Source organism: Sitodiplosis mosellana, unplaced genomic scaffold, assembly GCF_009176505.1.
Source record: "Sitodiplosis mosellana isolate CC-2019 unplaced genomic scaffold, AAFC_SMos_1.0 Smas_scaffold_38, whole genome shotgun sequence".
In the NCBI taxonomy this organism is placed as follows: domain Eukaryota; kingdom Metazoa; phylum Arthropoda; class Insecta; order Diptera; family Cecidomyiidae; genus Sitodiplosis; species Sitodiplosis mosellana.
In genome coordinates, this window is record NW_022595280.1 from 2,548,079 (window position 1) to 2,573,279 (window position 25,201).

The 25,201-nt window shown below is 35.8% G+C and overlaps 5 protein-coding genes across 7 annotated transcripts; 3 read left to right on the forward strand and 2 right to left on the reverse strand.

Moving 5' to 3' along the window:
- Positions 1-311: 311 nt before the first annotated feature.
- Positions 312-5,156, forward strand: LOC129569501 (antigen 5 like allergen Cul n 1-like). The gene is made up of 5 exons (XM_055448354.1): positions 312-603; positions 4,043-4,195; positions 4,250-4,331; positions 4,391-4,553; positions 4,713-5,156. The coding sequence occupies exons 1-5, from the start codon at positions 457-459 to the stop codon at positions 4,987-4,989; spliced, it is 822 nt and encodes a 273-aa protein (XP_055304329.1). The 5' UTR covers positions 312-456; the 3' UTR covers positions 4,990-5,156.
- A 185-nt stretch (positions 5,157-5,341) lies between these two features.
- Positions 5,342-6,330, forward strand: LOC129569621 (glutaredoxin 3). Its single transcript, XM_055448662.1, has 2 exons — positions 5,342-5,537; positions 5,617-6,330. The coding sequence occupies exons 1-2, from the start codon at positions 5,488-5,490 to the stop codon at positions 6,233-6,235; spliced, it is 669 nt and encodes a 222-aa protein (XP_055304637.1). The 5' UTR covers positions 5,342-5,487; the 3' UTR covers positions 6,236-6,330.
- A 5-nt stretch (positions 6,331-6,335) lies between these two features.
- Positions 6,336-9,648, reverse strand: LOC129569616 (exonuclease mut-7 homolog). Its single transcript, XM_055448654.1, has 9 exons — positions 9,429-9,648; positions 9,136-9,331; positions 8,916-9,053; positions 8,635-8,849; positions 8,358-8,563; positions 7,938-8,246; positions 7,422-7,864; positions 6,952-7,098; positions 6,336-6,880 (listed from the first exon to the last, which is right to left on the reverse strand). Exons 1-9 carry the CDS (start codon positions 9,471-9,473, stop codon positions 6,429-6,431), a joined length of 2,151 nt encoding a protein of 716 aa, XP_055304629.1. The 5' UTR covers positions 9,474-9,648; the 3' UTR covers positions 6,336-6,428.
- Positions 9,649-9,815: 167 nt separating this feature from the next.
- On the forward strand, positions 9,816-12,617 carry LOC129569618 (uncharacterized). The gene is made up of 6 exons (XM_055448659.1): positions 9,816-9,957; positions 10,024-10,238; positions 10,404-10,811; positions 10,949-11,082; positions 11,218-11,345; positions 11,439-12,617. The coding sequence occupies exons 1-6, from the start codon at positions 9,930-9,932 to the stop codon at positions 12,107-12,109; spliced, it is 1,584 nt and encodes a 527-aa protein (XP_055304634.1). The 5' UTR covers positions 9,816-9,929; the 3' UTR covers positions 12,110-12,617.
- Positions 12,514-24,803, reverse strand: LOC129569617 (protein abrupt-like). 3 transcript variants are annotated; one of them, XM_055448658.1, is made up of 7 exons: positions 24,544-24,803; positions 23,848-23,945; positions 23,406-23,571; positions 16,473-17,015; positions 16,298-16,381; positions 13,408-13,534; positions 12,514-13,303 (listed from the first exon to the last, which is right to left on the reverse strand). In XM_055448658.1, the coding sequence occupies exons 2-7, from the start codon at positions 23,884-23,886 to the stop codon at positions 12,955-12,957; spliced, it is 1,308 nt and encodes a 435-aa protein (XP_055304633.1). In that variant the 5' UTR covers positions 23,887-23,945; positions 24,544-24,803; the 3' UTR covers positions 12,514-12,954. The 3 variants fall into 3 exon arrangements, with proteins under 3 accessions (XP_055304633.1, XP_055304630.1, XP_055304631.1); XM_055448655.1 differs by lacking the exons at positions 12,514-13,303; positions 13,408-13,534 and adding an exon at positions 13,775-15,150 and having other exon boundaries at positions 24,544-24,585; XM_055448656.1 differs by lacking the exons at positions 12,514-13,303; positions 13,408-13,534; positions 23,406-23,571; positions 23,848-23,945; positions 24,544-24,803 and adding exons at positions 13,775-15,150; positions 17,671-18,200.
- Between the last annotated feature and the right edge of the window lie 398 nt (positions 24,804-25,201).

The window sequence follows — 25,201 nt, forward strand, 5'->3', positions numbered from 1 at the left end:
ATGTTCATCTGATTTTTTGGTTATCACTTATCGATGAGTCATTGTCTCATGCTGCTAAAATATCGAAAATACTTGTTTGGTATTTGCTCTGATGATAATGATTTATGGACAATTTAGGTACAATTAGCACAAGATGCTGCGACATCTAACATAAACACGAGTCACTGTACAAGCATTGATTGAGCTAGAAATGTGAAAATCTGCATCATAACAATTACAATTCATTACTAATGTGCCCGACCGGAACCAATATCAAATGGATATAAAAGACACCACTTGCTGCGAACATTTTAAAAAGAAGTTGTGTTTTTCGGAGTATAACGTACAACCGATTTGTTCCAGTGTGGTTTCGCTGTGAAAATACCCAATTCTGAATCGGAGATTCAGTTTTTAATAACAAATTTAAATTTAATTCACTGTGTTTGGTTTATAAATACAAAAAAAAAATCTACAAAAATGCATCCGACTGGTGATGTTTGTCGAAATATTCGACAAATCGGTTTGGTTAAACTTACAATATTTTTGATTCTAAGCTATCAAATTGTTGAAGCCACCGAATATTGTTCTCTGTGCGAAGATCATGTTGCATGTCGAAATTATGGTGTATGTTTTTTGTGGTTTTTCGGAATAAACTCTAAATTATCAAAATTATTGTGATATAAATACTGTGGTATCCGAACGGAATGCAGAAAAAATAAATACAGAAACCCAAAAACGCAGAACAAAAATATGCAGAAATTCTATTTTCCTAAACCCACATTGGTACTCGTGCTTAACCCTCTAATGCATTAATTTTTCCCAGGGCTGGGATTACTGCTACTTGGTTGATTTTTGGCCATAGATAATTAAAAAAATATTCATAATCCTGAATTCCTAATGGTTTAGTCAGGAAATGCGATTGACATAAAAGAGAACAATCAAATCCATTGTATAAAAGTGTCAAAAATGTGTCTATTTTGGAAACCAAATAATTTATTTTGTCAAATTTTTGTTTTTGCACAAATTTTTGTTAATAACTTTACAATCACACTACATAGACAAATATTGCCAACGACAAAAATGAAGAGAAAGCATTGACGAATAAAAATTCCCTTTGAAGCAATGTGATCCGATGTACGGTTTACGTTCTACAGGCATTCAAATGTTGCCCGTCTAGAGGCGGTTGTATGCATTAGAGGGTTAAATGTATTTATCGGTTCTCTGTGATTCTGAGTGATACTACGCAGTGTCAAATTAACAATATTGAAAGTGAAGTACCAATGGCAAAATGGGAAAATTGTGCGGTCAACAACAATTCCCACAAAAAAAAACAGGGGCCTGTTGCACAGTACTGTTACAATTTTTGTAAAATGTAATTGTAATTGTAAATACAATTCGTTGTAAAATTGTTTTTCAATAATGAATGTGACAGTCAAAAAGAAATCATATCATCAATCAAGATATCAAAATTATATTCACAATTTATATGTTTTGTATTTATTTTTACTAAAAAATATTTTATTTCTAACTGCTTCTAAACTTCCATATCATCAACAAACTCAGATTGTGGATTTACAACTAACGATTTGACACAAATAAAACACAGAAATCAATCGAACCATTTAATTTTTCCAAATATGAATTATAATGCTGAAAAGTCTTTTAGACTGAAACTCATCTATTGAAATTGTCAATCTCAATGAATGGAAAATATTTGGAAAAATTAAATGGTTCGATTGATTGAACTTTGTTTGTTAAGGAAAAGTATTGGTTTTATTAGCTCCTCTTTCGGACCACTATAACGTCGCGCGAAACTTCCAAAGCACATATCTGTACACTAGGAAATGTGGAGGGATCAAATCCTATCGATCAAGACCTATCTGCTTCCAAAAATACTTTGTTTACTATGAAAAATGTACGAAATTGCGATGTGCGTATGGCGTCGTCCGCGTTCGCGTTTTTTGTCCGCCGGATATCTCAAAAAGTTGACAAGATAATTGAGATCTGTAAAAACCAGAAGTTTTGGCATGTCAAGACAAAGCTTCGGATTGATTTTGAGCCCATTCTGATTTACCAATTTCGTACCATAAGCCTCCGACTGAGGACCTGAAAAACCTTGTAAAATGATACTTTTGTATGGAAAGTACTCGAAAAAAGCATTATGCATAAATTTGGTACAAAATTGATTATTTCTTGAAATTTTTGAAATTCTGTTCGAAAATGACACTTTTATATGGAAAATGGTCGAAATAGTTATTTTTTAAGGTTAAAAGTGCTATGAAAAAATTTTTCATTGAAATTTTGGGTTTAACATTAGGCGGGAGGTAGACTCAATTGCTGCGGAGCGGAAAAGTTTGGATTACGTATGTAATTCGTTTTATTTGTGTTTGTGACAAATCGTTAGTTGTAAATCCTTAACACTATGACTGTTCTTCGTATTTGCAACATATTACTGTTCTTGGGGGACTCCAGGGCGTTATCTCTTATCAGTTATGCGAAAAAATGATAAGGAAAAATTCGCGGTTTTCGCGGTTTCCGCGTAACTGATAAGAGATAACGACTTGATGTCTATGGCGAAGTTGTAGTACTCAAGCTGCTCTACAACTTTGCCGAAAACCATCTTGTTATCTCTTATCAGTTTCGCAGAATACGCGAGAAACCGCTGAAAACCGCGAAAAAAAACGCGTTTTTTCTTATCATTTTTCACGGAACTGATAAGAGATAACGAGATGTTGTCTATGGCAAAGTTGTAGCTCTGGTCGAGTACTATGATTTGCCACAGACCCCAAGTCGTTATCTCGTATCAGTTACGCGAAAAAATGATAAGAAAACATTCGCGTTTTTCACGGTTTTCTGCGGTTTCTCGCATATTCCGCGAAACTGATAAGAGATAACGAGATGGTGTCTATACCAAAATTGTAAAGCAGCTTAAGTGCTACAACTTCGCTACAGACCCCAAGTCGTTATCTCTTATCAGTTACGCGAAATGCCGCGAAAACCGTGAAAAACGCGAATTTTTTCTTATCATTTTTTCGCGTAACTGATAAGAGATAACGACTTGGTGTCTGTAGTGAAGTTGTAGTACTTGACCAGAACTACAACTTTGCCATAGATACTATTTCGCTATCTCTTATCAGTTTTGCGGAATACGCGAAAAACCGCAGAAAACCGTGAAAAACGCGATTTTTTTCTTATCATTTTTTCGCGTAACTGATAAGAGATAACGACTTGGTGTCGTAGTAAAGTTGTAGTACTCGACCAGAGCTACAACTTTGCCATAGACACCACCTCGTTATCTCTTATCAGTTCCTTGAAAAGTGAGAAACTATGAATTCGCGTTTTTCACGTTTTCGCGGCTTTTCGCGTAACTGATAAGAGATAACGACTTGATGTCTACGGCGAAGTTGTAGAGCAGCTTGAGTACTACAACTTCGTCATAGACACCAAGTCGATATCTCTTATCATAGTCCAGCTATAATATAAAATAGCCATGGGGCCCTGTGGTCCCCCAAGAACAACAGCGTAACATGTTTTGCGGCAGGCTGTATTTTACACATACTCACACATATGCATATATTTTTTTTTTCATTCGTGTAGAGAAATGTTCAATCTATACAATGAGACTTAACTCCGGTTGGTTTATACACATTGTTTAGTACTTTTATTCAACTTTAAAGTTCGCTGGGGGCCCTGGGTGCCCCAAGAACAATCATAGTGTTAATCTGAGTTTGCCGATGACATGGAAGTTTAGGAGCGGTTAGAAATAAAATAGTTTTCAGTAAAAATAAATACAAAACATATAAATTGTGAATATAATTTTGATATCAATCGCTTTTTCTTTTTGACTGTCACATTCATTATTGAAAAACAATTTTACAACGAATTGTAGAATTGTAAATACAATTTTACGACGAATTGTATTTACAATTACAATTACAATTTACAAAAATTGTAACAGTACTGTGCAACAGGCCCCAGAATATCTCAAAAAATCACGTTAAAATTGTGTTCAAATAAATCTTCAATTCAAACACCATATCTAAAAATTCATATGCTCTTGCAGGACTATGGTGAAACGTGTCCCGACGATCGAGCTTTTGTGGAATTCGACGACTTCCAAAAGGAATATATTGTGCGATTGCATAATCGAATGCGTAATAAAATTGCTCTGGGTGAAGTGCGGAAATTCAATACAGCGAGTAAAATGCGCGCCCTCGTAAGTATTAAAGTGAAATGAAACGACCTTGAAATGAGTAAACTTTTATTATAGCAATGGAATGACGAGTTAGCTTACTTAGCTGAATTGAACGTTCGTTCCTGCGTCTACTCCAAAGATGAATGCCGTGCTACAAGTAACAAAACAAAATAAAAGTTCTATTTGTAGTTCACTAAGTGATTACCATTCGATTAGGTAAATATCGTGATGCGGGTCAAAACATAGCGCGTCGTGGAGTTTCAGCTACATACTATGAACCAACCATGCATGCTGTGACCACAATGATTATGGATTGGTTTTTGGAATATAGAAATGCCGATATGAGCTACATTGATTCATTTCGTCATCATTCAAAAGGGTAAGGACAAGATCATTGACTTTTACAACTTTCCCATTCGGACACAATGGTTCGAAATTCGACACCTTTCCTTTCACACAACAATTCCTTCAAAGAAAAATGCCAAGTTCCGTAGTATAAATCCGCAATTTGTCTGAATTGACCGAATATTGATTTTAGAAAGTACATCGGTGACTTCACGGTCATGGTGAATGATAAAAATACCGTGGTTGGCTGTGCTATGATGCGTTATGCTGAAGATGACTATAAGTATCGTCATTTGGTGTGCAATTACGGCTATACGAACATAGTTGGAAATCAAGTGTACGAAAGTGGTTCACCCGCTTCAAGATGCAGAGAACGTCATGGCACTTATGAAGGTTTATGTGCAACCAATTCAACCAGCAACGGATCATACGCAAACCCTTCCAAAATGTACATTAGAGTGATGTTTTAAATAAACGTTTTCAACCGAATTTATTGTAGAAGAATAAAAAATAAAACACGAAGTTAGACGATTGGATCTATAATAATAATCAATGAACGGTTCTGGGATAGACATTAAGCATCTATTAACATGTGAATAATTCCCAAAGAATTAAAATAAATTTCAAAAAAATCCAATTTAACTTCTTTTTTTCTTTCAATATTTGTGTTTTCAAAACTATTTCCAGCCTTTTACTTATTTGAAATCCATCCAAATGAACCACTCGAAATTCGTTCGAATGTTACAATTCCAGTGTTCGATGGAAGTTCGAAATTTCGAAAATGAACAGCGTGAAGTTGCAATAAATGCTGAAGTTATTGACATTTTCTAACCTTAAATGTTCATTTTTATTAGCTTTGGTTAGTCTAGTTCAAATTATCGTTTATTTAGTCGATTATTGACTGAATATTCAATTTTATTAGTAAAATTTACATTTCCATCCATAAGCAAAGGTTTTGTTGAATCAACATGTCGATAGTTTCAGTGAATGTTGCCGAACAATACCAAAAGTTAATTGCGTAAGTATTCAAAAAACGGGTTGTTTGCAAAGTAGTGTTCTATTATTATTTTTATTTTTATGTTTTTGTGATAACATAGGTCAGACAAGGTCTCAGTGGTTTTGTTCTCGGCTGACTGGGCAGAGCAATGCAAACAAATCTTGGATGTAATGACGGATTTGAGTAAAAAACCGGAGTATTCAGCTGCAATTCAGTTCCTCAATGTACCAGCCGAAGAATTATCCGATGTGTCACTGAAGCATCAAATCGAAGCAGTGCCAACTGTGTTGTTTATCCGCAGTGGAATGGCAATTGATCGAATCGACGGTGTCGATATTGCCTCTCTATCGCTCAAATGCAAATCATTTGTCGACAAAAATGCATCGGCTGGTGCCGGTGATGGTGATTCACAAACAAATCTAAATGATCGGCTTAAAGCATTGATTAACCGTGCTAAGGTTATGATTTTCATGAAAGGCGACCGAAACACACCGCGTTGTGGTTTCTCCAAGCAGCTCATACAAATTATCAATGAAACAAAAGTCAATTACGACACATTTGACATTTTGACTGATGAAGAAGTGCGACAAGGACTGAAAGTGTACTCCGACTGGCCAACATATCCACAGGTTTACGTTGCTGGTGAACTCATCGGTGGATTAGACATCATTAAGGAATTGGTAGAAAACAATGAACTCGTCTCCACCTTGAATGGATAGATTTTAATTACTTTGTTTTACGCACATTTTCATTGCAATGCAATTCCAAAGCCAACAATAAAATAAAACAATAAATGCGGAATATGTAAACCCAATCTGATTATTTCTTCACTTTCTTTTTTTTTATTTAAATAAATGATTATGTTTATTCACGACTTGAATATTTGTGAGTTGTTCAATGTTTGGATGGGTGTTAGAATGATTGTTTTGGTGCGTTGTCATCATCGTATCGGTTCCGATAGTGTGGACGGGGTTTCGGCGGTTGTTGATATTTGTTGTTTGATATTGGCCGCAATTGAGACTTGCCGGTCGGAATGTTGTTGCCGTTTGCAGGACCAGCACCACCAGCACCAGCACCACCTTGTGCATTTCGCTTATTCACACTGATTTTGGTTTTGTTCTTGTTTTCGATCAACAACCCATGCACAAATTCATCGAACCCAATGATTGGATTCTTGATGGACATGTATTGGGATCGAATCCGTTCATAGATTTCAATCAAACAATATGCATCGAGGGCTGCATACATGATTTGCTCTTCGCGCAACGGGCGATTGTTCCAGTTTGAAAACTGATTTGACTTATCTAGCGGCTTGCCGAAGCACAACTGGACGAGATTCGTTAGGGCGCTACCTGACTCATAGTCTATGGAAGAAAGGAAAATGGAAGGGTGTCAAAATCAACTTGAAGCTGAAAATCATAGCTTGAAGTTATACCTTCAAATGGGAACTTGAAGTTCGGCGTATGCTTAAGCTTCTGCCAAAGTGCTTGTAGGTCTAAGTACGATTGCATCATTTGCACCGAATTGCTGAAAGCCGGCATCAGTTTCTGAAACAGCTTCAAGTCAGCCGTGGGCGAATATGCTGAAAATGAAAAAAAAATCAATTTATTGCCATGGCTAAGGCAACGCTATGAAGCGCAATGGTAATATATTCAGCAATTCCAAAACCTTTAAGAGTTGCTTTTGTCCCTATCGGAAGTTCACTGACTTGAATCATGAATAACGTTTGAAATGTCATTTCTTACAGACATTTCTGCATTTTTTATACTTCCAAACTAAACCGTATAGATGCCGTTAGAGCATGCATTGCTGAATATTTTCCATTTATAGCGCATATTGTTGGGCTAAGGATTCAAACATCACTTTTCCCACTCAACAATATATTTGTCTCAATTTTTCGCTTACCAAGTTTCAAAATTTCCAAATTGTTGAAAATTTGTGTGGCAAGTCGATTCCAGCAATCGACTGTAATATCAGTCGAAATCACGTCAATCAAGAAAATCCGTTCGACGGTGGCCAACTGAATTAATGCCAGTTCGCTGCCTGTCGTTTGGATCGGTTTCCATTCGGCATCAAATGCCACCAAGTGCTGACGCGACAAATAACACAGCATTTCATCGAAACGATCGCGACGATCGACGTACGTAATAAAATTTGGTGATGGGCTTAATTTTAAACGATAATATCGAGCCGTGTCCGCCGCACGACATTCATTCCGTTTCGGTGAATTTCGCTTATTATCATTTTGATCACATTTTTTGTTGAAGTTCTTTCGAACCGAATCACGATTTTCTTTGATATGGTCTTGTACCAACAGCGGTAGCTCTTGTGTCGGAACATTGTAATATCTATGCAGAAAAAGGAAAAAATGATATTTCAAAATTCGGTAAAATAATATCAATCTCATGAGCTAGTCCATACCTGGCCCAATAAGCCGCTTCATGAACGTCATTGTTGTACGAACAACCATCGATTAGTTCAATCTTTAGATCTTTTTCCGCAGTCTTTGGTACAATTTCCAGCACCATTTCACGCCATGCCTCTTTGCTCAAACTTTTCTCGGAGTAATTTTTCCGAATGAGAAATTGTAGCTGGCCACGTACCTTCCCTTTGGTCACATTCGGAATCACGTCATCGGGTAAATTGTATTGTTTTGCTAGTCGCTTAATTAGTTTGGACAAGGTTTTCGGTTGCAAGCGATGTACGCAAAGGTCACGATAGCCGTATTTGCTGTTCGAATGCGCAATTCAGAGTTGTTAGTAATGGAATGAAACTTTGGATTCCAAATCCAATCGATTACAACATAAAAGTTGAATTTTCATGCGAAAAATGGCGACTTACGCAATATATGGATCACACAAGTTGACTATGGATGAAGAACGGTTGAGTAGCGAATCGAGCAATTCGATGAGTGGCAGTTGCAATGATTTTGCCCCCTCCAAGTAGGGTTCGGCTGTGTTGATTTTGTCTTGTAGCACCAAGGGGAATACAAAGTCAAAAATCGTAAACGCATCGTGCATTTCCAGATCGTGTGCTAACTGACATGCCTATAGAATCACAAAAATACAATATAATCGAATGTATCGAATGTTCTGAATAATTTTCAATTTGTCATTACATCTTTGTAGTTGTGTTCGAAGATAATATCGCGAATTTTACTGACGAACATATCCTTTTCGCGTGGCAATTCATAAATGGTGACCATCATTTTGATAAAAGTCGGATGGTTGCTTTGTCGTGCAAAACTGAACGCGACCATCTTCAAGTTGCGATCCAAATATACGTTCGCATCGATTTGATTTTCGTGCTTGAATTTGTGCAATTCCTCGACCACTGCAATTGAATTGAACGAGATTCATGTTGAATCAGGTTATGAAAAGCACGTGTGCAATAACTTACCAATGTAGGCCAATGTATTTGACTTAACGGTATTTCCCGTTTGGCAATTGGCGTACAATTTCAGACCGTCAACAAATGGATTTGCACGTGTTATGAAGAATTGCTTTAGAAAATTGCTAGTAATTACACCCTTTTTATCTGAAAAATACCAAATCAAAATGTAATCAAATTCAATGTTTGCCAAAAAAAATGATTATTATTTTTTGGTTCAAACACCTACATGATACCCAAGTTTGTCGTAAACGATTCATATAATCGACCGCATCACTCGTTAAACTTGCATCAAACGACGAACCGTTGAGCGCAGCGTTTTCCGTGATGTCGGGCACAATTTTCATCTTGAGATTTTCCGTGGTCTTTTTTATGTTGTTTTGCATTGATGCCCCGAAATGGAATTCATATTCATCACTGTCCTCCTATTTTGAAGAAGAAGAAGAGGAAGAAAAACACAACAACATCACAAACACAAATCACCATGTACAAATCTGTGAATATTTGATTTTTTTCATTTACTTCACTTTCCATTCCAGATGGAATCACAACTTTTCGTGCGGACATTGTTTTTGTCTAATTTGTCCAATAAAACCAATGCTGTGTTGCAGCAAATATCATCAAATCGCACCAAAAAAATGCTGTTCCAGTCTCTCTGTTGGTTTGTACAATGCAAGTTCTTCTTTTTTTTCCTTCTCTTCCTCCGACCAAAAAATTTGACACTTGATGTAATGTTGAAAGTGAATTTTTATTGCAGTCGAATCGTAGTGTTGCCCGATGACCACGCACTCTATCCGAACATCTGATGTTTTCCAAACACAAATAAGTTTTGACAGTTCACCGTATGTCTCTGTCTCAGTACTTCTACAGAATCTCCCAAAATTAACATCATTCTTACAAAAATTGCATCACGTTTTTAATTCAACCAAAACACACATCGGATAAACGTTTATAATTTAAACCTTGCAATTTTTGATATGTTAGATTTTTTTGTTAGCTTAAGAAATTGTTAAAATTGACATAATGTTACGGGTTTTAGATTTTATCACAGGTAAACACATTGAGTCATTTGTATATATTGCACAAACTGAAAATTGTCTTATTTTTCAATTTCAAGTGTCTTTACTGCTTATGACTATCGCAACGGCGGTTAGGTGTCGGAATACAGAGTATTTAAATCCCGAATGGGTCGATCCACACGATTGGACCGTTGAAAAAGATCCACTCAACAAACTGTGTCCACAAACGCAAACAGGCAAACCATGCGAAAATTCAGCTAAATCGGAATATTTACGACTAGTTAATAGCCTGTTTAATCCAAGCGAATTTCGGGTATGTTTTGATTTAATTGATTCAAAATATTTCAATTTCTTTTTCAACTCATTTGAATTACCTTTTTTCGAAGTAGCACCTGATTGAAAAAGTACCAAAATGAAAAAAAAAACTCATTGAAAAAGTGCCAAATTCATGTATTTCAAATGTCAAATCTATTTTTAGTTCGATGAGTCAACAAACTACCTGTATCGTACCGTTCACATCCATATCACCAAAGAGCAGCTAGAAAAATTGAAAAAATCCAATAATCCGATCGATATCGATGGTTTGGTGTCAGAAGTTCTGGCTCAGACCGAATTTGGCACCGTGCAACTGGTGAAAGAGTACACAGTTGATGTTGCGTCCACAATTTGGGAACATATGCCATCACTGCCTTCTCTACAAGATATCCCATCATTCTCGGAGATCAATTTCAATGCATTACCGCGAAGTCGACCCATTCTCATCAATTTTGTGGTTATGATCTTGAGCTATATCTTTTGTCGTCGTTATGGTATCAACTATTTGATTTTCCTGCTGTTCGTGCTTATTTATTGCCTTTATGAGTATTTAGACTACGAATGTCACCGTGTAAGTATTTATTCATTTTGAAAATACCGATTTGTTCGGAGTTTTATTCAAACAAGCGATATGGACACAATTGTGTCTGTTTATACCATAAGGTGTACCAAGTGAATGAAATATTTTTATTTTAAATTTACTTGCAGCGAATCGAATTGAACGAAGCAGTCGATTTTATTTATGGCAAAGAGAAAAATCCATGCTCAAGCCCCACGAAGATGAACTGGTACGATTGGCTTCTAGGAAAAGACAGTCGATCCGCATGCCGTGATTTTCTCGAGTAAGTTTTCATTTGATGATCAACAGCTTCATTTGTTAAGATAAACTAATTTAATTGTCTAGACACTAGAATTGTAGAAAAAATATTTTTTTCAACACTTTCCTTTCCCTTTGTGTATTTATTCTAAAAACATAGCAAGCAAAGTGCACACAAAACACAATGCGGTGTCGTTGATCTATTCCATGAATTTTACACCGGCATTCTGATGAAACAACTAAAGATATTCTTCATGACGATCGCCGAATTGGTGCAGACAATCAGCAGTGAGTTGATCTTGGTTTTTATTTATTTGGTAGTCAATTTCCTGCTTCAATGATGATTTAAAATAATGAATAACTTTTATGTTTCATTCATAGCAACAAACGGCGTACTGATAACGGCCGTGATAGTTTACTTTATGAAAGACCTGTTGGTGACCATAATCCAATCGGTATTCAAATATGTGGTAAACCCGACTGTTTGGTCGCGAGTGGCAGCCGATATAAACTCCTCAACTCCCGAGCCAGTTCTGCGTGTTCAGCCCTTTTTAGAATCAGATCCACGAGATGTGAATGTGAGCAAGGCACTTGATTTGGCCAATCAGCAAATGAAATACATTTTAGAGAGCAATAAAATGGCACAAATTCAGCCATCTGGCGTGGAAGTGCTTTCGATAAGAGGGGTATCAGTTGAAAATAGTACAAGTGACCTCGCTCCGTCAACAAGTTCAGAAGTATCGGAACCATCGAATGGCGCCAAACAAACAAACGGCAACACACCCTCATCAGATGGAAGCGGCGATTCTTACGAAAAATTTGCCGAGGATGAAATTATAATTTCACAAAATATAAGCGTCGTATCCGTTGGAAGCACAACTCAGTCCAGCGAAATATCGTCCGAATACAGTGCCACAATGTCAACCGACGACATCAATTCATCGAAAATATGCGATAAATCGGGTAGCACATCAGTGTCCTCCTCCGATAGCACGAAATCCGGCGACTCATTGGAAATCTTATCAATTTCATCGGATACAACCCCATCGTAACTTGCATTTAAATTCAATCGTTACTCGATCAATTCAAAATGATATTTTATTGCATGATAAAGCGGTGTTCCTGACTTTTTACCAAATTCAAAGCATTTACAAGAAAAACATCATTTTCTATTGAAAAAAAAAACGTTTATTTTCTATACTCAACTACGAATAATAACATGTTTATAAAAAAAAATTAGCTATGTAAAAAAGGAGCACAACGATTTTGTGGCTGCCGTCATTTTTTTAAAGTCTTATCAGCTATATTTGGTGTATTTGTCACGATTCTACATTTTAACATTGACACGCACAATTAAGGCAACTGTTCGAATGGCGATAATTTCCTAAAAATAAGTTGAGATGTCATTGACCTGTGAATTTCTTTTTGGCTATTCGTTCAGTAAAACTACTTCTACTTATTCCGTTAGTTAATTCTTTTATTATATTTATGATTAGTTATTTAAACAAAACAAAAATTGTATAAGAAAGTGTATCGAATAAATTGTGCAAAGCATTCAAATTCATTTTTTATACTCAGTTGATAACAATTTTCTCTATAATTATTCATTTGGTTTGTTAGCTGCATGAATCTTTGGATTGGTTACAAATTAACATTTTTTTTAACAACGAAGAAAAAAAACTTAGAAAAAAACTACTTCTGATAAAGTAAATAACTCTACTAAAATCAACATGGAAACTAATTTATTCGGATTAATCCTATTTTTCATTCAAATAAATCGTTTGGTCAATATGAGTGTTTGGCTCGAATCCTTTAACTTCTTATTGTCTTACATTTTTGGAGTATCATAGTTTTTGTACTTGACTCAATCCCGTTTCGATGGGTTCCCGAATTCAGTTTAGTTCGATTCTTTCTTCAAGTTCCAGCTACCATTTGAACTGATTTGCGGGGATGAAGACCGAGCACGTGCATTTTCGTTATTATTATTATTATTGTTGCTGCTGTTGTTGTTATTGTTGTTGTTGATATTTCCACTTTCCGTTGGTCCATTTCCGGATAGAGCGCTGCTGTGTAGGTGATGATTAAAGTGGCTGAGAGCGTTTAACATCAATTTGTTCTTGTATTCTTTTTTCAAATGTTGGCGAATCTCCGTGTGACAGTGTTCGTTGTTTGTTACAATGATTTCGCCGGTGTCAGTCGTTGTCACACGAGCTTTGCAGTTGAATTTTCGAGACAAATTGCATTGCCTACAACATTGGAAATGGGAATTACATGATTTCAATAGTTGTAGTTTTATTTTCCAACAAAATTTTTTAACATTTTGGACATGATTTCTTTTCTCTTTACTCACCAGTATTTCTTGTCCTTACGAATGTATTGAATGCCGAATGAGTGTCCGTCGTGAACCAAAAGCGGTTTGCCACGTTGGCTAAGCATGAATTCTAGTTTGCCATGGCACCACTTCTCACCCGGGGTAACTAAACATAGAGAAAATTCAATGAGTAACTCAATATTTAAAAAAAACGGTTTTGATGATGTAATTTCATGCAGTTGCTAGATATTGGCATCAGTCAAATGATCCTAGAAACGTCTTAATGATTTCCCTTCGATTTTTCAACTCAACTGTCAAAATAGGACTTAATTTTATGTTCCCACGGGAACGTCTACAAGATAATTGATGATAATGATAAAAACAACGAGAAGAAAAACTCATTTCATTTAAAATAATCGTTGATTATTTCGACCAAATCAAATTGATGTATTATATATTTAAAATTAAAGTAGATCGAGTTTGAAACTGTGTATCCCAATCAAAAGAAGTCTTAAAATCTACTGGCTCATAATGATCGATTTCTCGAACGATCTAAATAAATTACATAACAAAATAATGTCCCATTCTACTTTAGAAATTATTTTATAACATATTCAAATCACTTGACTCTAACGAATGGTAACGATGTATAGCAAACATTCTCTAGACGGATATTTTTACATTCTAAATGAGTTCCATTCTACTTGAAGATAGTTTTTTTTTCTATTTTTCACGCTTATTTCCTGGAAGTAAACTAAATATGTTCAAGTTTAAAAGACTGTGAATTGTTCATGTCACTTCCGAGTGAAAGATGAACGGCCGGATTGGAATCGGGAGTGATTTGGTCTTGTTGAAGTTGTGTATCATTGGGAGGTGACAGTCTAACGGCGTGGTCGTTGCTTTCACTGGATTGCGTCGCCCGATGATGATGGTGATGTTGTTGATGTGTGTGCATTGAGCTGCCCGATTGTGAGTGATTCGGTGGCATTCGGTTAGCATCAACCGACATGTGCGCTCTAACAAGCTGAGCATGATGCATAGAATTTCGCGGCGAATCTGGACTGTGCAAATTCTGGCTATTTTCATGGCCTTGACTAGGCGTCGGGTGTAATTCATTCGATAGTTGCGAACTATGCATATGTGTCAAATGTGTATGGCTTTGCATTGGATTCAGAATGGGCACCATATTCGTTATATTCATCAAATTATTGTGGGACATCGCGTTTTGCATCATATTTTGCAGTAAAGACGAAGAGGTTGATGACTGTGGCATATGTTCACTATGATGATGTTGAGATTGGCTCACTGGTGGCAAATGGTGGTGAACATGTGTATGATTCGGTTCTTGCGATTGAGTCTCACCGACCATATGATTCGACACATCCTGATGCTGTGACGTCACTGGTAATAGGATATTTGTTTGAGCTGAAGATTGATTCTCAGTGGCTGGTGTTGAAGAGACTGTTGCAGGAATCACGAACGGCAATCTCATTGAAACCGATATACTGTGGCCATTATTCGACACATTCGTTGCACTACCATTTTGAACGAACTCCGAATTTTGATAAGATCCTTTCATATGCGGTTGATGGTTATGCATTCCAGTGGCCGATATTACACGGCTCTGATGCGTTATACACCGTGCTCTGCACATTGTTATTCGATACGATTTGCACAACCAATAGGTTTTCATGCCTTGCTGAGTAGCAACTGTATTATTGCGATTGAAAATGCAATTGCCATGCAATAACGATGTCGACGAAAGCATCGTTATATTTCCACCTAATGCGGACGGGAAGCAGCAACATCAGGAGAGAAGGAGAAAGAGAGAGAGAGAAAGACAATAATAACACTTTTAATCGATTTGCTATTGCATTCAACCAAACGAATACTCGCAAAAGCATTGGTTGCAATCTACAAGGTAAGCCACTTTAAGAACGAAATGAACATTGAATTTAGAGTGACAGAAAAGAAAATCTATTATTCGAACAGAAAATTTAACAAAAGAGTGAGTGAGCGAGTGTGTGCATGTGCTGTCAGAACGATCGGGTGAGGTTAACAGAAGAATGACACGGGATTTTATGGTACAAAATAGCATTTTTCACACGAATCGATTTTGTGCAGTTTTGTGAAGAAGGGAAAAAATAAATAAAGAAAAGCCTCAACCTTACATAAAATACATAACAATTTTGTTTAATCGAATTATAATTAGAAAAATAACAGAAAATTTAAGTAATTTTACATTGAATGCGTTACATAACAGTGATGAGTAGAGGATTCAATACGATCGAAAATAGGACGTTTTCGAGCCTCGATTGTTTCGATTCCCGGTAATGGAAACTTTTCATACAACTCGGTTGGGACTGTAAGGACTAACATAGCATCAAAATTGTTGAAACAATCGCGGCTCACTTGTATTTCATATTCCAAATGATCAAAGAATTGGCAAAAAGAAAAAAACACGGTTGAGCAACAGAAGAAAAATGGAAAATTTTGTTATTTCGAATTAAAAATAAGGAAAATTTGTTGAACATCAGTCGTATTTTCGATCATATCAATTTCCACTCTTGAAAAAAAAATAAAAATTTATAACTTGCAACAGAAAAAACACTTAAAAAAAACATCTTAATATTCAATGTATGTCCATCAGTTTTTAGTTCAATATTCATAAAGATTTCAAGAATTAAAAAAACATAATCAAATATTAGGTCGAATCACAATTGTTTTAAAAAATAGCGTTAAAAACATATCAAAGTCAATTGAAATGAGTGTTTGAAATAAAGTAGTGCAAACGTGTTATTTGTGGTTAGATACAAGTAAAGTTTCAAACAAAGAAAAAAAAACTAGCGGTAAAAAAACACAAAGTTTGTGAAAATATAAATTGGAAAGATGTGCAGATGAAGATTTGAATATAAATGATAAGACTTACCGGTTGGAATATCCATGTGGTTGGCGTTAATGGCTGATGATGAGCTGCTTCCTGCGCCCGTGCTGCTTCCAGCATTTGCCAAACCTTGAAAAAAATATATGCAAAAACAACATTAAATTCCGCATTGAAACTGAATTCCAGTTCAAGATTGATGTAGAAGTCTCCAGTTACTCACGGCTATATTCGAAGTTGTATGGTGCCGCGAGATTTCTATTGCTACTGGGCGATTCACCGCTTTCTCGTTTCACATTGGACAAATCGAATCGTCCGGATTCGATCATTGAAATTTGTGGAATGGGAAAACCATCTTCGGAGCTCAGATTTTCCATGGATTCGGCGCTAATGTCATTGTCAACGCTATCCGATGATCGTTTCAAATGTTTTTTCGATGTTGCACTTTCACTATGGCCACTGCTATAGTCGAGCGCTGCACGTTTTTGTCCAATCAATGAACTCGAGTGGAATGCATTCGAGTAGTTGTCAATTGCACTTTTCGAACTGTAACTGCCGACCGGGCTGGATGGTGATTTCTGTGCATGATGATGTGATTGACTTTGGTGCACCTCTTGCTTCGATGATGTGTGAAGCCCTTTGATCTGAAGCTGCTGTGCAATTTTCATAAACGAATTCAATTCGGTGTGTTTGACATTCACCACGCCTTGGTACATGAATTGAAGCAGCTCTGTCATCACCGTGCATGGCACATCTTTCAAAATGACTAGAAATAGATATGGAATGTGGTAATTAGTTTACGAAATCAATGTACATAATTTGTAATGCGTATGAGCAAGGAATTCGATTTTAATGAGAAACCAGGAAATTGTATTTTTTTAGATGGACTTAGGGCACACTCTTAATTTGCATATACACAAAAAATTGCCTGCGAATACAGACCTTTTGGTACTTCAGTTAAAACTAATATCTAGTATGTATCTATTCTTCCTCCTACTTGACTATTAGTAGAGTATACTATTTCTTGTCGATAAAATTAATTTGAAACAATAACATTTTATCGTAGAACATTCGCAGGCGACATTGTCTTTCATATGCTCAGTATGTCCATAGAAAGAGAGCATTGTGTAACCTTTCACATTCTACCGACTTTTCGCATTGACTTTATTGTGTGTCGTAAGAAAGTTGAAATGTACGAAAGTCCAACGCATAATATATATTTATGGTGCGTTAAAGCGACACGATACGAATGCGGTATGCACTATTTGACTTGGTTCACTCTCTCTCTCTCTCTCTCGCTCTCTCTCTCTCTCTTATCGTTCGGATTTGCTGTGATACAATTGTACAATAGAATTTTATGATTACGTTCAAATGGCAAATAAGCAGAATAATTTTTTATTATCACATTTATGTGAGCTTGCCTAGCACAGCGATGCACAAGATCAACATGTTCGTGATATTTGGCTCTTTCACACATCCACCACACGATTATTTGTAATGTGCATGCAACATTTGATGCAAATGTTTATGTACGAATTCCGTTGTGATAAGCCAACGCAACTCAACGTCGGTCACACACTTTCAAGGGTACAACGACAAATGAAATTCGGATCTTTTAAACAAACGGCAAGTTGTTGAGCTGTTTATTTATCAGGGCGATATCATTTGAGGTGTTGCCCATCATGTTCAATGTGTTTGGTATTTTTGGAGATTGGAAACGGAATTCTTGGGAAACAAAAGTACAACATGAGAACACATTTCGATAATATCAAAAATTAGAGTCAAAAATTGGAAACAGAACGATTAAAGAAAAGAACAACACATTTAGTTGCAAAATGGACAAGCAGAGCGAAATATAAGCTTATAGTATTTTCTATGAAGCGAATCGCAACAATCCGATTTTCGCTACTCTAACACAGATTTTTCGTTTCTCCATTAGAAAAACGAATGATCATACATTTTTCGGAAAGAAAAAAAACATACACGCTCAACTGAGTTATTACTGATAAGGGATAAAGATGAGTGAGAGAAAAAAACAAACAAACGATTTCCGATTTTTTCCCGATAATTGAACGATGCGAGAATATCTCTTCTGGTGTTACTTTCATCACGTGTTCGGGAAAAAAAAGTTTGACCTTTTCAGGTTCAAATTCCTTCTATCGACGTTTTTTTCTTCTTCTTCAATGAATCGGATTGGAAATAAAAAAAGGAACCAACATGAAATCTTCTTTCGATGCGGCATTTTCTATTTTACTTTTGACAATTCAATTTTGATCTACACACGCGCGCCAAATATTTATATATGTCATTGAAATCATTCCATCGATTGAACGGAATGAGTGGTTTTTAAGCAGATACGAGAATGTCATATATGATATGGTTATTATCGAAAATGTGAAGATGGAAACAATGGAACAAATTGAATGAAATTGTCGTAAACACGATATATTGGCACATGATTTACGATCGTGTCCATATCAATACTGTTCGCATCTAAAAAAAAAATCCGAAGAAGAAAGTCGACGAGAGAGGTTGACGCAAAAAAAAACAAAACTGATCTCGGAGTAAACAAGTGAAGGATGATATAAAAAATACCAATAAATTTGTGATACATATATGTAAATACGCGAGCAAAGAGTTATCAGTTGAGTCAATTTTTAGCATTTGTTCATTTATTTGGGAAAGAAAAGGAGAAACTGAATTTTTCCATTGATTCTTTTAACGCAACCAAAGTTAGAGAATTTGTAAATGTGAAAAAATCCGATAGTTTTCGAATTGACGAAAAAAAAAATCAAATCTTTTAATAGTTTTTGATAAAATCGAAAGAAAAGGAAAAAAGTGGAGCGGTATGTTGCGGCTGTATTTCGACTGTTATGAAATTTCGAATTGGATTGATAAGCACTTTGAAAAGGGCATAAAAATCTCTAAATGTACGACCTATCGGCTGGTGTGTATATTTTGAAGCAATTCACATTTGGTGGATTGTGCGTTTTTCTGTAATTTATTATCATTTATCACATTCGTTCATTCTCTCTCTCTCTCTCTCTCTCTCTCTCTCTCTCTCTCTCTCTTTTTCTCTCTCTTAAAACGGTGGTTTATGACTTTATTTGTTATTGACACTTGCCGAATGAAAAAAGAACACACACACAGCAAACAGTTTTAACGAGAAACCCATAGAAATGATAAATATCTTATTACCTTAAATGATTAATTATCTATAACGAAAATGAAATACATTCCTTTACAAAATATATGGCTCCCGTTGGAAAACAATACAAACTCGCACAAGAGCGATTTCCACAAAAAATGTGACGTTAAACAACGTGTATGGGGAGAGAGGGAGAGGCAATAACAACAACCGGCAACGACGACGATCGAGGAGAATGAGAGAAGACAAACCGTTATGCTTGAGCCCAAGTCCAAATTCAATATCGGCTACGGGTTTATCGATATCTAATAAAGTATTTGTTGTCGCGTGATATCGGTGTGTGAGCGCTTGCCTGCCCGTCTGCCTCAAGACGTCAATAATATAAACGAAAACAATATATCAAAATCAAGTGTGAACTTGTTGCTAGTAGCCAGCGCGCGTACAACGGTAGATAGTCGGTGATGAATTTTTATGGTTCGCGTCGAAAACGACATCGAAATTATTTACTTAACGCATGTTCAGTTCATGATAATTTTTTCCCTCGTTCCACTCTCTCTCTCTCTCTCTCTTTCCCTCTTCCTCTGGCTATATATAAATATCTATATCTATTTGTACGCTTTTATTCGAGTCGATTCAATGACTTTCGTTGAACCGCATTAATAATCCGTACACTTTCTTGTGAATCAGATTCATTTTTACGACTTTTCAAAACTATAGAGTTTCCTACATTTTTTTCACCAAAGGAAAAAAAATATATCCCGTTCACTTGGTCAGGGCAATGAATTTTCGTTGCGCTTCATTTTATCGTTTGTCTTTATCACTGTGCGCTCGATGAGATTTGTTATTTTACTTAAACAAAATTTTAAGATCGATACATCTTTAAGCTGTTACACGTTGTGTTATCATCGTCGAACTTTGAACATTGTGCTTGTCTGATGTTTTTCTGATAAATTCACTGAGCTCATTCCGTAACGATATCCCCAATGGAAAAATATGTTTCGATCGCTTGCCTGTGTCGTACAATTTACTGTTGATCTAAGCATCGGAGGTTATCATATATTGAACAAGGGAAAAAAAACGAAGACGTCGAACGTATGCCGAACGCGAGAAAGAGAAAATAAACGAAGAAGATACACATTTATTCACCCAAAATGCGATAACATTTTGATCTGTTGCATTTCAAAACGTAACTATTTGAATAACAACAATAAACGTCACATCGCAACCACATGGAATGATTTCGATCGAGGGAAAATTATCGGTTTATCATTGATGGAATTCATGTCATATGGTGTTACAACGGGGTCACGATGGCCCCAAATCCATTTGGCGTCATTTCTTACGTACATGCAAATCGATAGAGCGTGCAGACAGAAATGAACAAAACTCATTTATGAATATTCGTATAAAATTATTAAATACGGTCACAGGGATAAAATTCTTCAGTACACTTGCTGCTTTCTCAACAACGGTTTCCCTTTGGTATGTCTGACAACGCTGAACGGCATTTTGGTGAATTGTAACCATTTGTACAGGAATGAAAAAAATTCTTTAACTAGTTATATTTAGCCTTGAAATGCAAATAAGTGCGATGTGCCATCTGCTGTATCGATGTGTATAATTCCAATTTGAGTTCATAAGTCATAATAATGGAAGATTCGATGAGCATCGATAAGTATAGAAAATATGCAGATAACAGGTTCAAAACCGAAGGATAGATGAGAGAACGCAAAGCATCGAGACTGATATCAGCCCATATATGTGGCAACAAAAATCATCCACTGAATACAATTAAGACGAAGGAAAAATTGTCTTTAACGCAAATAGACACATACACGCGCTCACACCATCGGAGAAGAACACAATTTTATGCAGAGTCAAGAGAAGCAAACAAACAAAAAATAAGCGGAGATAGAGAGAGGGAGGGAGAGAGAGATAAAGAGCAGGAGAGAAACTTTGACGAATCAAGCAAAAAAAAAGTACAACAACGATGAAAAATATCGAATATGTGTGTAGTGTTTTTTTTTGCTGAACCAAAGTTCAAAATGTCATTAGTTTATTTTACATGAATGATCTCTTATTTCCCTATCGGCTCTTCTCCTTTTATACATACAATTATAAAGCGTTTTGTTTTTTTAGCTGTCGATTGTATCATCATCGGATCACAACAGAAAAGTTGTCCGCAACAGCATATTGAAGCAAAAGCAAGCAAACGCAGTGATAAGCACTGTGAAGCTAAATAAAAATCAAAGAAAAGTGTCGCGAACGAAGCAGTAGCAGCGGCTCATCAGAATGAGAAATAAACGGCCGACTAAAGCACATTGACTGTTTACGGCAGCGTGACAGAGAAAGGACATACGTTAATGCAAAACATAAAAATTGATAAACGAATTTGATGATAGTTCACTCGCAACGAGTGTGCTCCTCGTATTCTTATATCATGACTCTGTGTATTAGAAACGTTTTAAGGGCATCGATGACACACAAGATTCATGCCCGATCACAACGTCAACAAAACAAGCAACAGTATTTGATTAGTGCGCGCACATTTATTCTCTCGTGTTTTTCGATTTTTTTTTTCGTTTTTTTTTTTTGATAAAATATCACAAGAAGACAAAATTTGGTGTTTTGTTTTTCATTTTTCTTGACCGTATTATTTTGTCTCGTCGATACTCCAAGGAATTTGGTTCGATAGATGCTTGACATTTGTTTCCTTCATTTTCTTGTTTCGTTCTATTACTTATCAGTGTTTTAATTAGAAAAAAAAACAGTTCAGCTAAATATCTCCATCTCCATTTCGACAAAAACAAAACAAAAATGAAATATTGTTCATTCGATTGGCTTTTGTGTGATTTATTTTTCTGAGCAGTCGTAAATGACTTTGAGCCAGACAGAAACTGAAACGAAAAGATAAATTCTCCTTGATATCAACGACGGGGTTAAAGGTGCTCCACTCAAAACTCACAAGCACAACAACAACACAAGTCACAAATAATGATAAAGAGAATATACGAACTTTCGAAGGAGAAGAAGATATGAATATTGAAAAAAAAAGTATCTATGCGCGCTCTTGTAATGAACGAACGCGCTGGATCGAAGTTCTCTCGTTAGTCATGCACACAACGAATGATCTATATATTATTTTGTACATACGAGTGAAAACTTACTCGCAATCTGATTTTCACTGTCTCCTCGACCGAAACGAGAAATAATATCACAGGGGAGGCTGTCTTTTCATAAAATAACGATTTTTTTTGGAGACGATTTTTGATTTCAAGAACTTTTTTTTTTGAATTTTCATCAATTTTGTTTGATGATTTAATTGAGGGTTGATATTCGATAATGACTGGGGACACCATTTGGATAACTTTACATTGCTTCACATTTTCCCTCGTGTTCTTAATTCTCAATCGATTTTTATACTTTTTCTTAGTTTTTCTCCCACTATTTACGAACGTATCAATTTCGACTTCTGGCCATTCATTTTTACCGGTGATAGTTTATGTAACGAGACAATTTATGAAATGACTTGTATAATTATGTCTTTGTTGGGGAAGAAGCTATTAATTATTCAGATGATTTTTTAAACGACATCAATAGCTATTTTCAATCATCAATCAACTTTTAATGTAAAAAAAAAGTTTGTCAGTTTGTTTTGGCGGTTCGAACTAATAGCGTATTAGAAATATTGGCTTTTCTGTTTTGTCGGCGCTTCGATGAAACAATTCAATGTGATTCATGCATTTGTAAAACAGATGTTTACATCCATTGATTTTACACACCTCTGAACTTCAAATGACCTCTGAACTTTAATCTGATTTGATTTTTTACATGTTTGCAATTATTTTCGTAGAGAATGAAAATATTATTCACAAATAGTCCCGTGTGGATCTTGGAATTTCAAATGCTTTTTATGTTCTGAACATAGACCAAATATCTATTAAAGAGATTCAATTGAAACCTTCACAACGAAATAAATCAATAGAGAGAATCAGAAAAGATACTCACTAATTGGATGGCGGCACGGGTTCGTAATGAACATTTCTTGAAAGTATGGGCTGCAAATGGCCAGCACAATTTTGTGTGCTTGCAAGAGTTTTCCATCACAAGCCAAGGTAACATCTACCAAATCACCCCGGTCAAACAGGTTCTGGAAGCCGGACGCAATATTTTCCTGAAATTGTCCGAAAAAAAAATTATGGAAATTTTTTAAATTAATTTCAACAAAAATAGAATATTTTGCGCTAAATTTTCTAAAAAAAAAAACAAATTTTTGATCGGAATAGTTTTTTGTTTGGGATTTAGAAAGAAAAATCGGAAAGTTTCGTAAAAAATCAAAATAAAAAGGATTAAAAAATCAAATAAAATGTCACAACTACAAAAAATTTAAACAAACAACCGATGTATTTTTATATAGAAAAAGCCGCAAATATTAAAACGTAAAACAAACCTGAAAATTGTTCCAGCACAATGCGAATTCATCATCCATTTTAGTGTCGATTCAGTTGGAATGCCGAACGTGAAAACAGCTGATGCGATTGCTTTTTTCTGCAATTTACGTAAATACTCAGATTTGGATTGTTTTTTTTTCTATTTCAATCAATGACTGAATATTATTTTTGCAAATAACTACAAGTCAAAACACAATTTTCAAACACCAAGCCCAAATTGACATGTTCAAAAACAGAAAAAAATATTCTGGTCGTCGTTTAAAGAAAACGCACTAAAATTCATTTAACCGAAAGAGACGATGTTGCGAATGTTGTCGTAAAAGTTAGCGCGGTTTTGTTGTTTTGACTCACATTCAGCCGTCTCTGTTGTGCACTTTGTCAAATATTTATTTAATTTAAATCGTCATGCAGAGAGTTATTTAGCTGAGGTTGTCACTTGAGTAAAGAAAATGCGTTTTAGTTCGTGGCGCGCGTATTTGCAAACAATGTTTTTTATCCAACAAAATGAGCTAACTATAAATAAAAGACCATATTTCCCATGGAACCGTGCACACCTTGAGAAAAGTTTTTTTTTTCGTTCAATTATAAAATAGAAGTCAGGTTTTTTTTTTAGAGAAACGAAGAATTCACTTAAATCACAAAAAAATAAATATTTTTTTTTCTGTTTCGCGAAAAAGTTACATTGTTTTACTTACGTGTTTATCTTCAGCGCCAATGATTTGTGGGAAAAAGAATCCAATATTCTGCGATAGCCGATTAACTACACACTTCAGACAATACGCCTGACAAGCGAAAAGAAAACAACACCAAAAATAGTAACTAACAAAAAGTCGAACACTGCAGAGAAAAAAAAAATGCATGTAAATTTGATTGGGAAAGACAAGAAAGAGAGAGAATCGATTGCGACCGATGTAATGCGTGTCTCGATGAGACGATTGTCACTCGTTTACTGTTCAGCCAGAAATGTTAACCAGAGCACATATCGACGATAAATATTCTTTTAGCTCTCTTTCAAACAACGACAGCAGACACTAACAAACAGACACGATGAGGTTCTGATATCAGTGTGTTATTGCTGGCTTAATCGTGTGTGCAGAAGCAACAGCAGCAGAAGCACAACAGAATAGAAAAATAAGAAAACACACAACAACAACAACGAACGTACAAACGAACGACACACTGACACACGACGTCTCGTGTTGACAGTTTGTTAATTTAGCGATAATAACATTACGATTTGTTATGGTATGTGATATGCGATATGAACGACAACCAATGCGGTGTGTGTTTGTGCACGCAATGACACCTCGAATACGGCGTCCACAGCAGCAGCAAAAGTACCGCTGTCGACGA

Bases quoted from the DNA above. Each gene is read 5' to 3' on its own strand.
- LOC129569621 (XM_055448662.1), top strand. From the start codon at position 5,488: ATGTCGATAGTTTCAGTGAATGTTGCCGAACAATACCAAAAGTTAATT. The intron at 5,538-5,616 runs GTAAGTATTCAA...GTGATAACATAG, and splicing joins CAATACCAAAAGTTAATTGC to GTCAGACAAGGTCTCAGTGG.
- LOC129569501 (XM_055448354.1), top strand. From the start codon at position 457: ATGCATCCGACTGGTGATGTTTGTCGAAATATTCGACAAATCGGTTTG. The intron at 4,196-4,249 runs GTAAGTATTAAA...CTTTTATTATAG, and splicing joins CGAGTAAAATGCGCGCCCTC to CAATGGAATGACGAGTTAGC. The intron at 4,554-4,712 runs GTAAGGACAAGA...TATTGATTTTAG, and splicing joins TTTCGTCATCATTCAAAAGG to AAAGTACATCGGTGACTTCA.
- LOC129569618 (XM_055448659.1), top strand. From the start codon at position 9,930: ATGTTACGGGTTTTAGATTTTATCACAG. The intron at 10,812-10,948 runs GTAAGTATTTAT...ATTTACTTGCAG, and splicing joins TAGACTACGAATGTCACCGT to CGAATCGAATTGAACGAAGC. The intron at 11,083-11,217 runs GTAAGTTTTCAT...CTAAAAACATAG, and splicing joins GCATGCCGTGATTTTCTCGA to CAAGCAAAGTGCACACAAAA.
- LOC129569616 (XM_055448654.1), bottom strand. From the start codon at position 9,473: ATGTCCGCACGAAAAGTTGTGATTCCATCTGGAATGGAAAGTGAA. The intron at 7,099-7,421 runs GTAAGCGAAAAA...TTTCATTTTCAG, and splicing joins TTTGGAAATTTTGAAACTTG to CATATTCGCCCACGGCTGAC. The intron at 6,881-6,951 runs GTATAACTTCAA...TTTCTTCCATAG, and splicing joins CTTCAAGTTCCCATTTGAAG to ACTATGAGTCAGGTAGCGCC.
- LOC129569617 (XM_055448655.1), bottom strand. From the start codon at position 23,886: ATGGATGATGAATTCGCATTGTGCTGGAACAATTTTCAG. The intron at 23,572-23,847 runs GTTTGTTTTACG...GGACAATTTCAG, and splicing joins TGTGCTGGAACAATTTTCAG to GAAAATATTGCGTCCGGCTT. The intron at 16,382-16,472 runs GTGAGTAACTGG...ATTTTTTTCAAG, and splicing joins ATACAACTTCGAATATAGCC to GTTTGGCAAATGCTGGAAGC.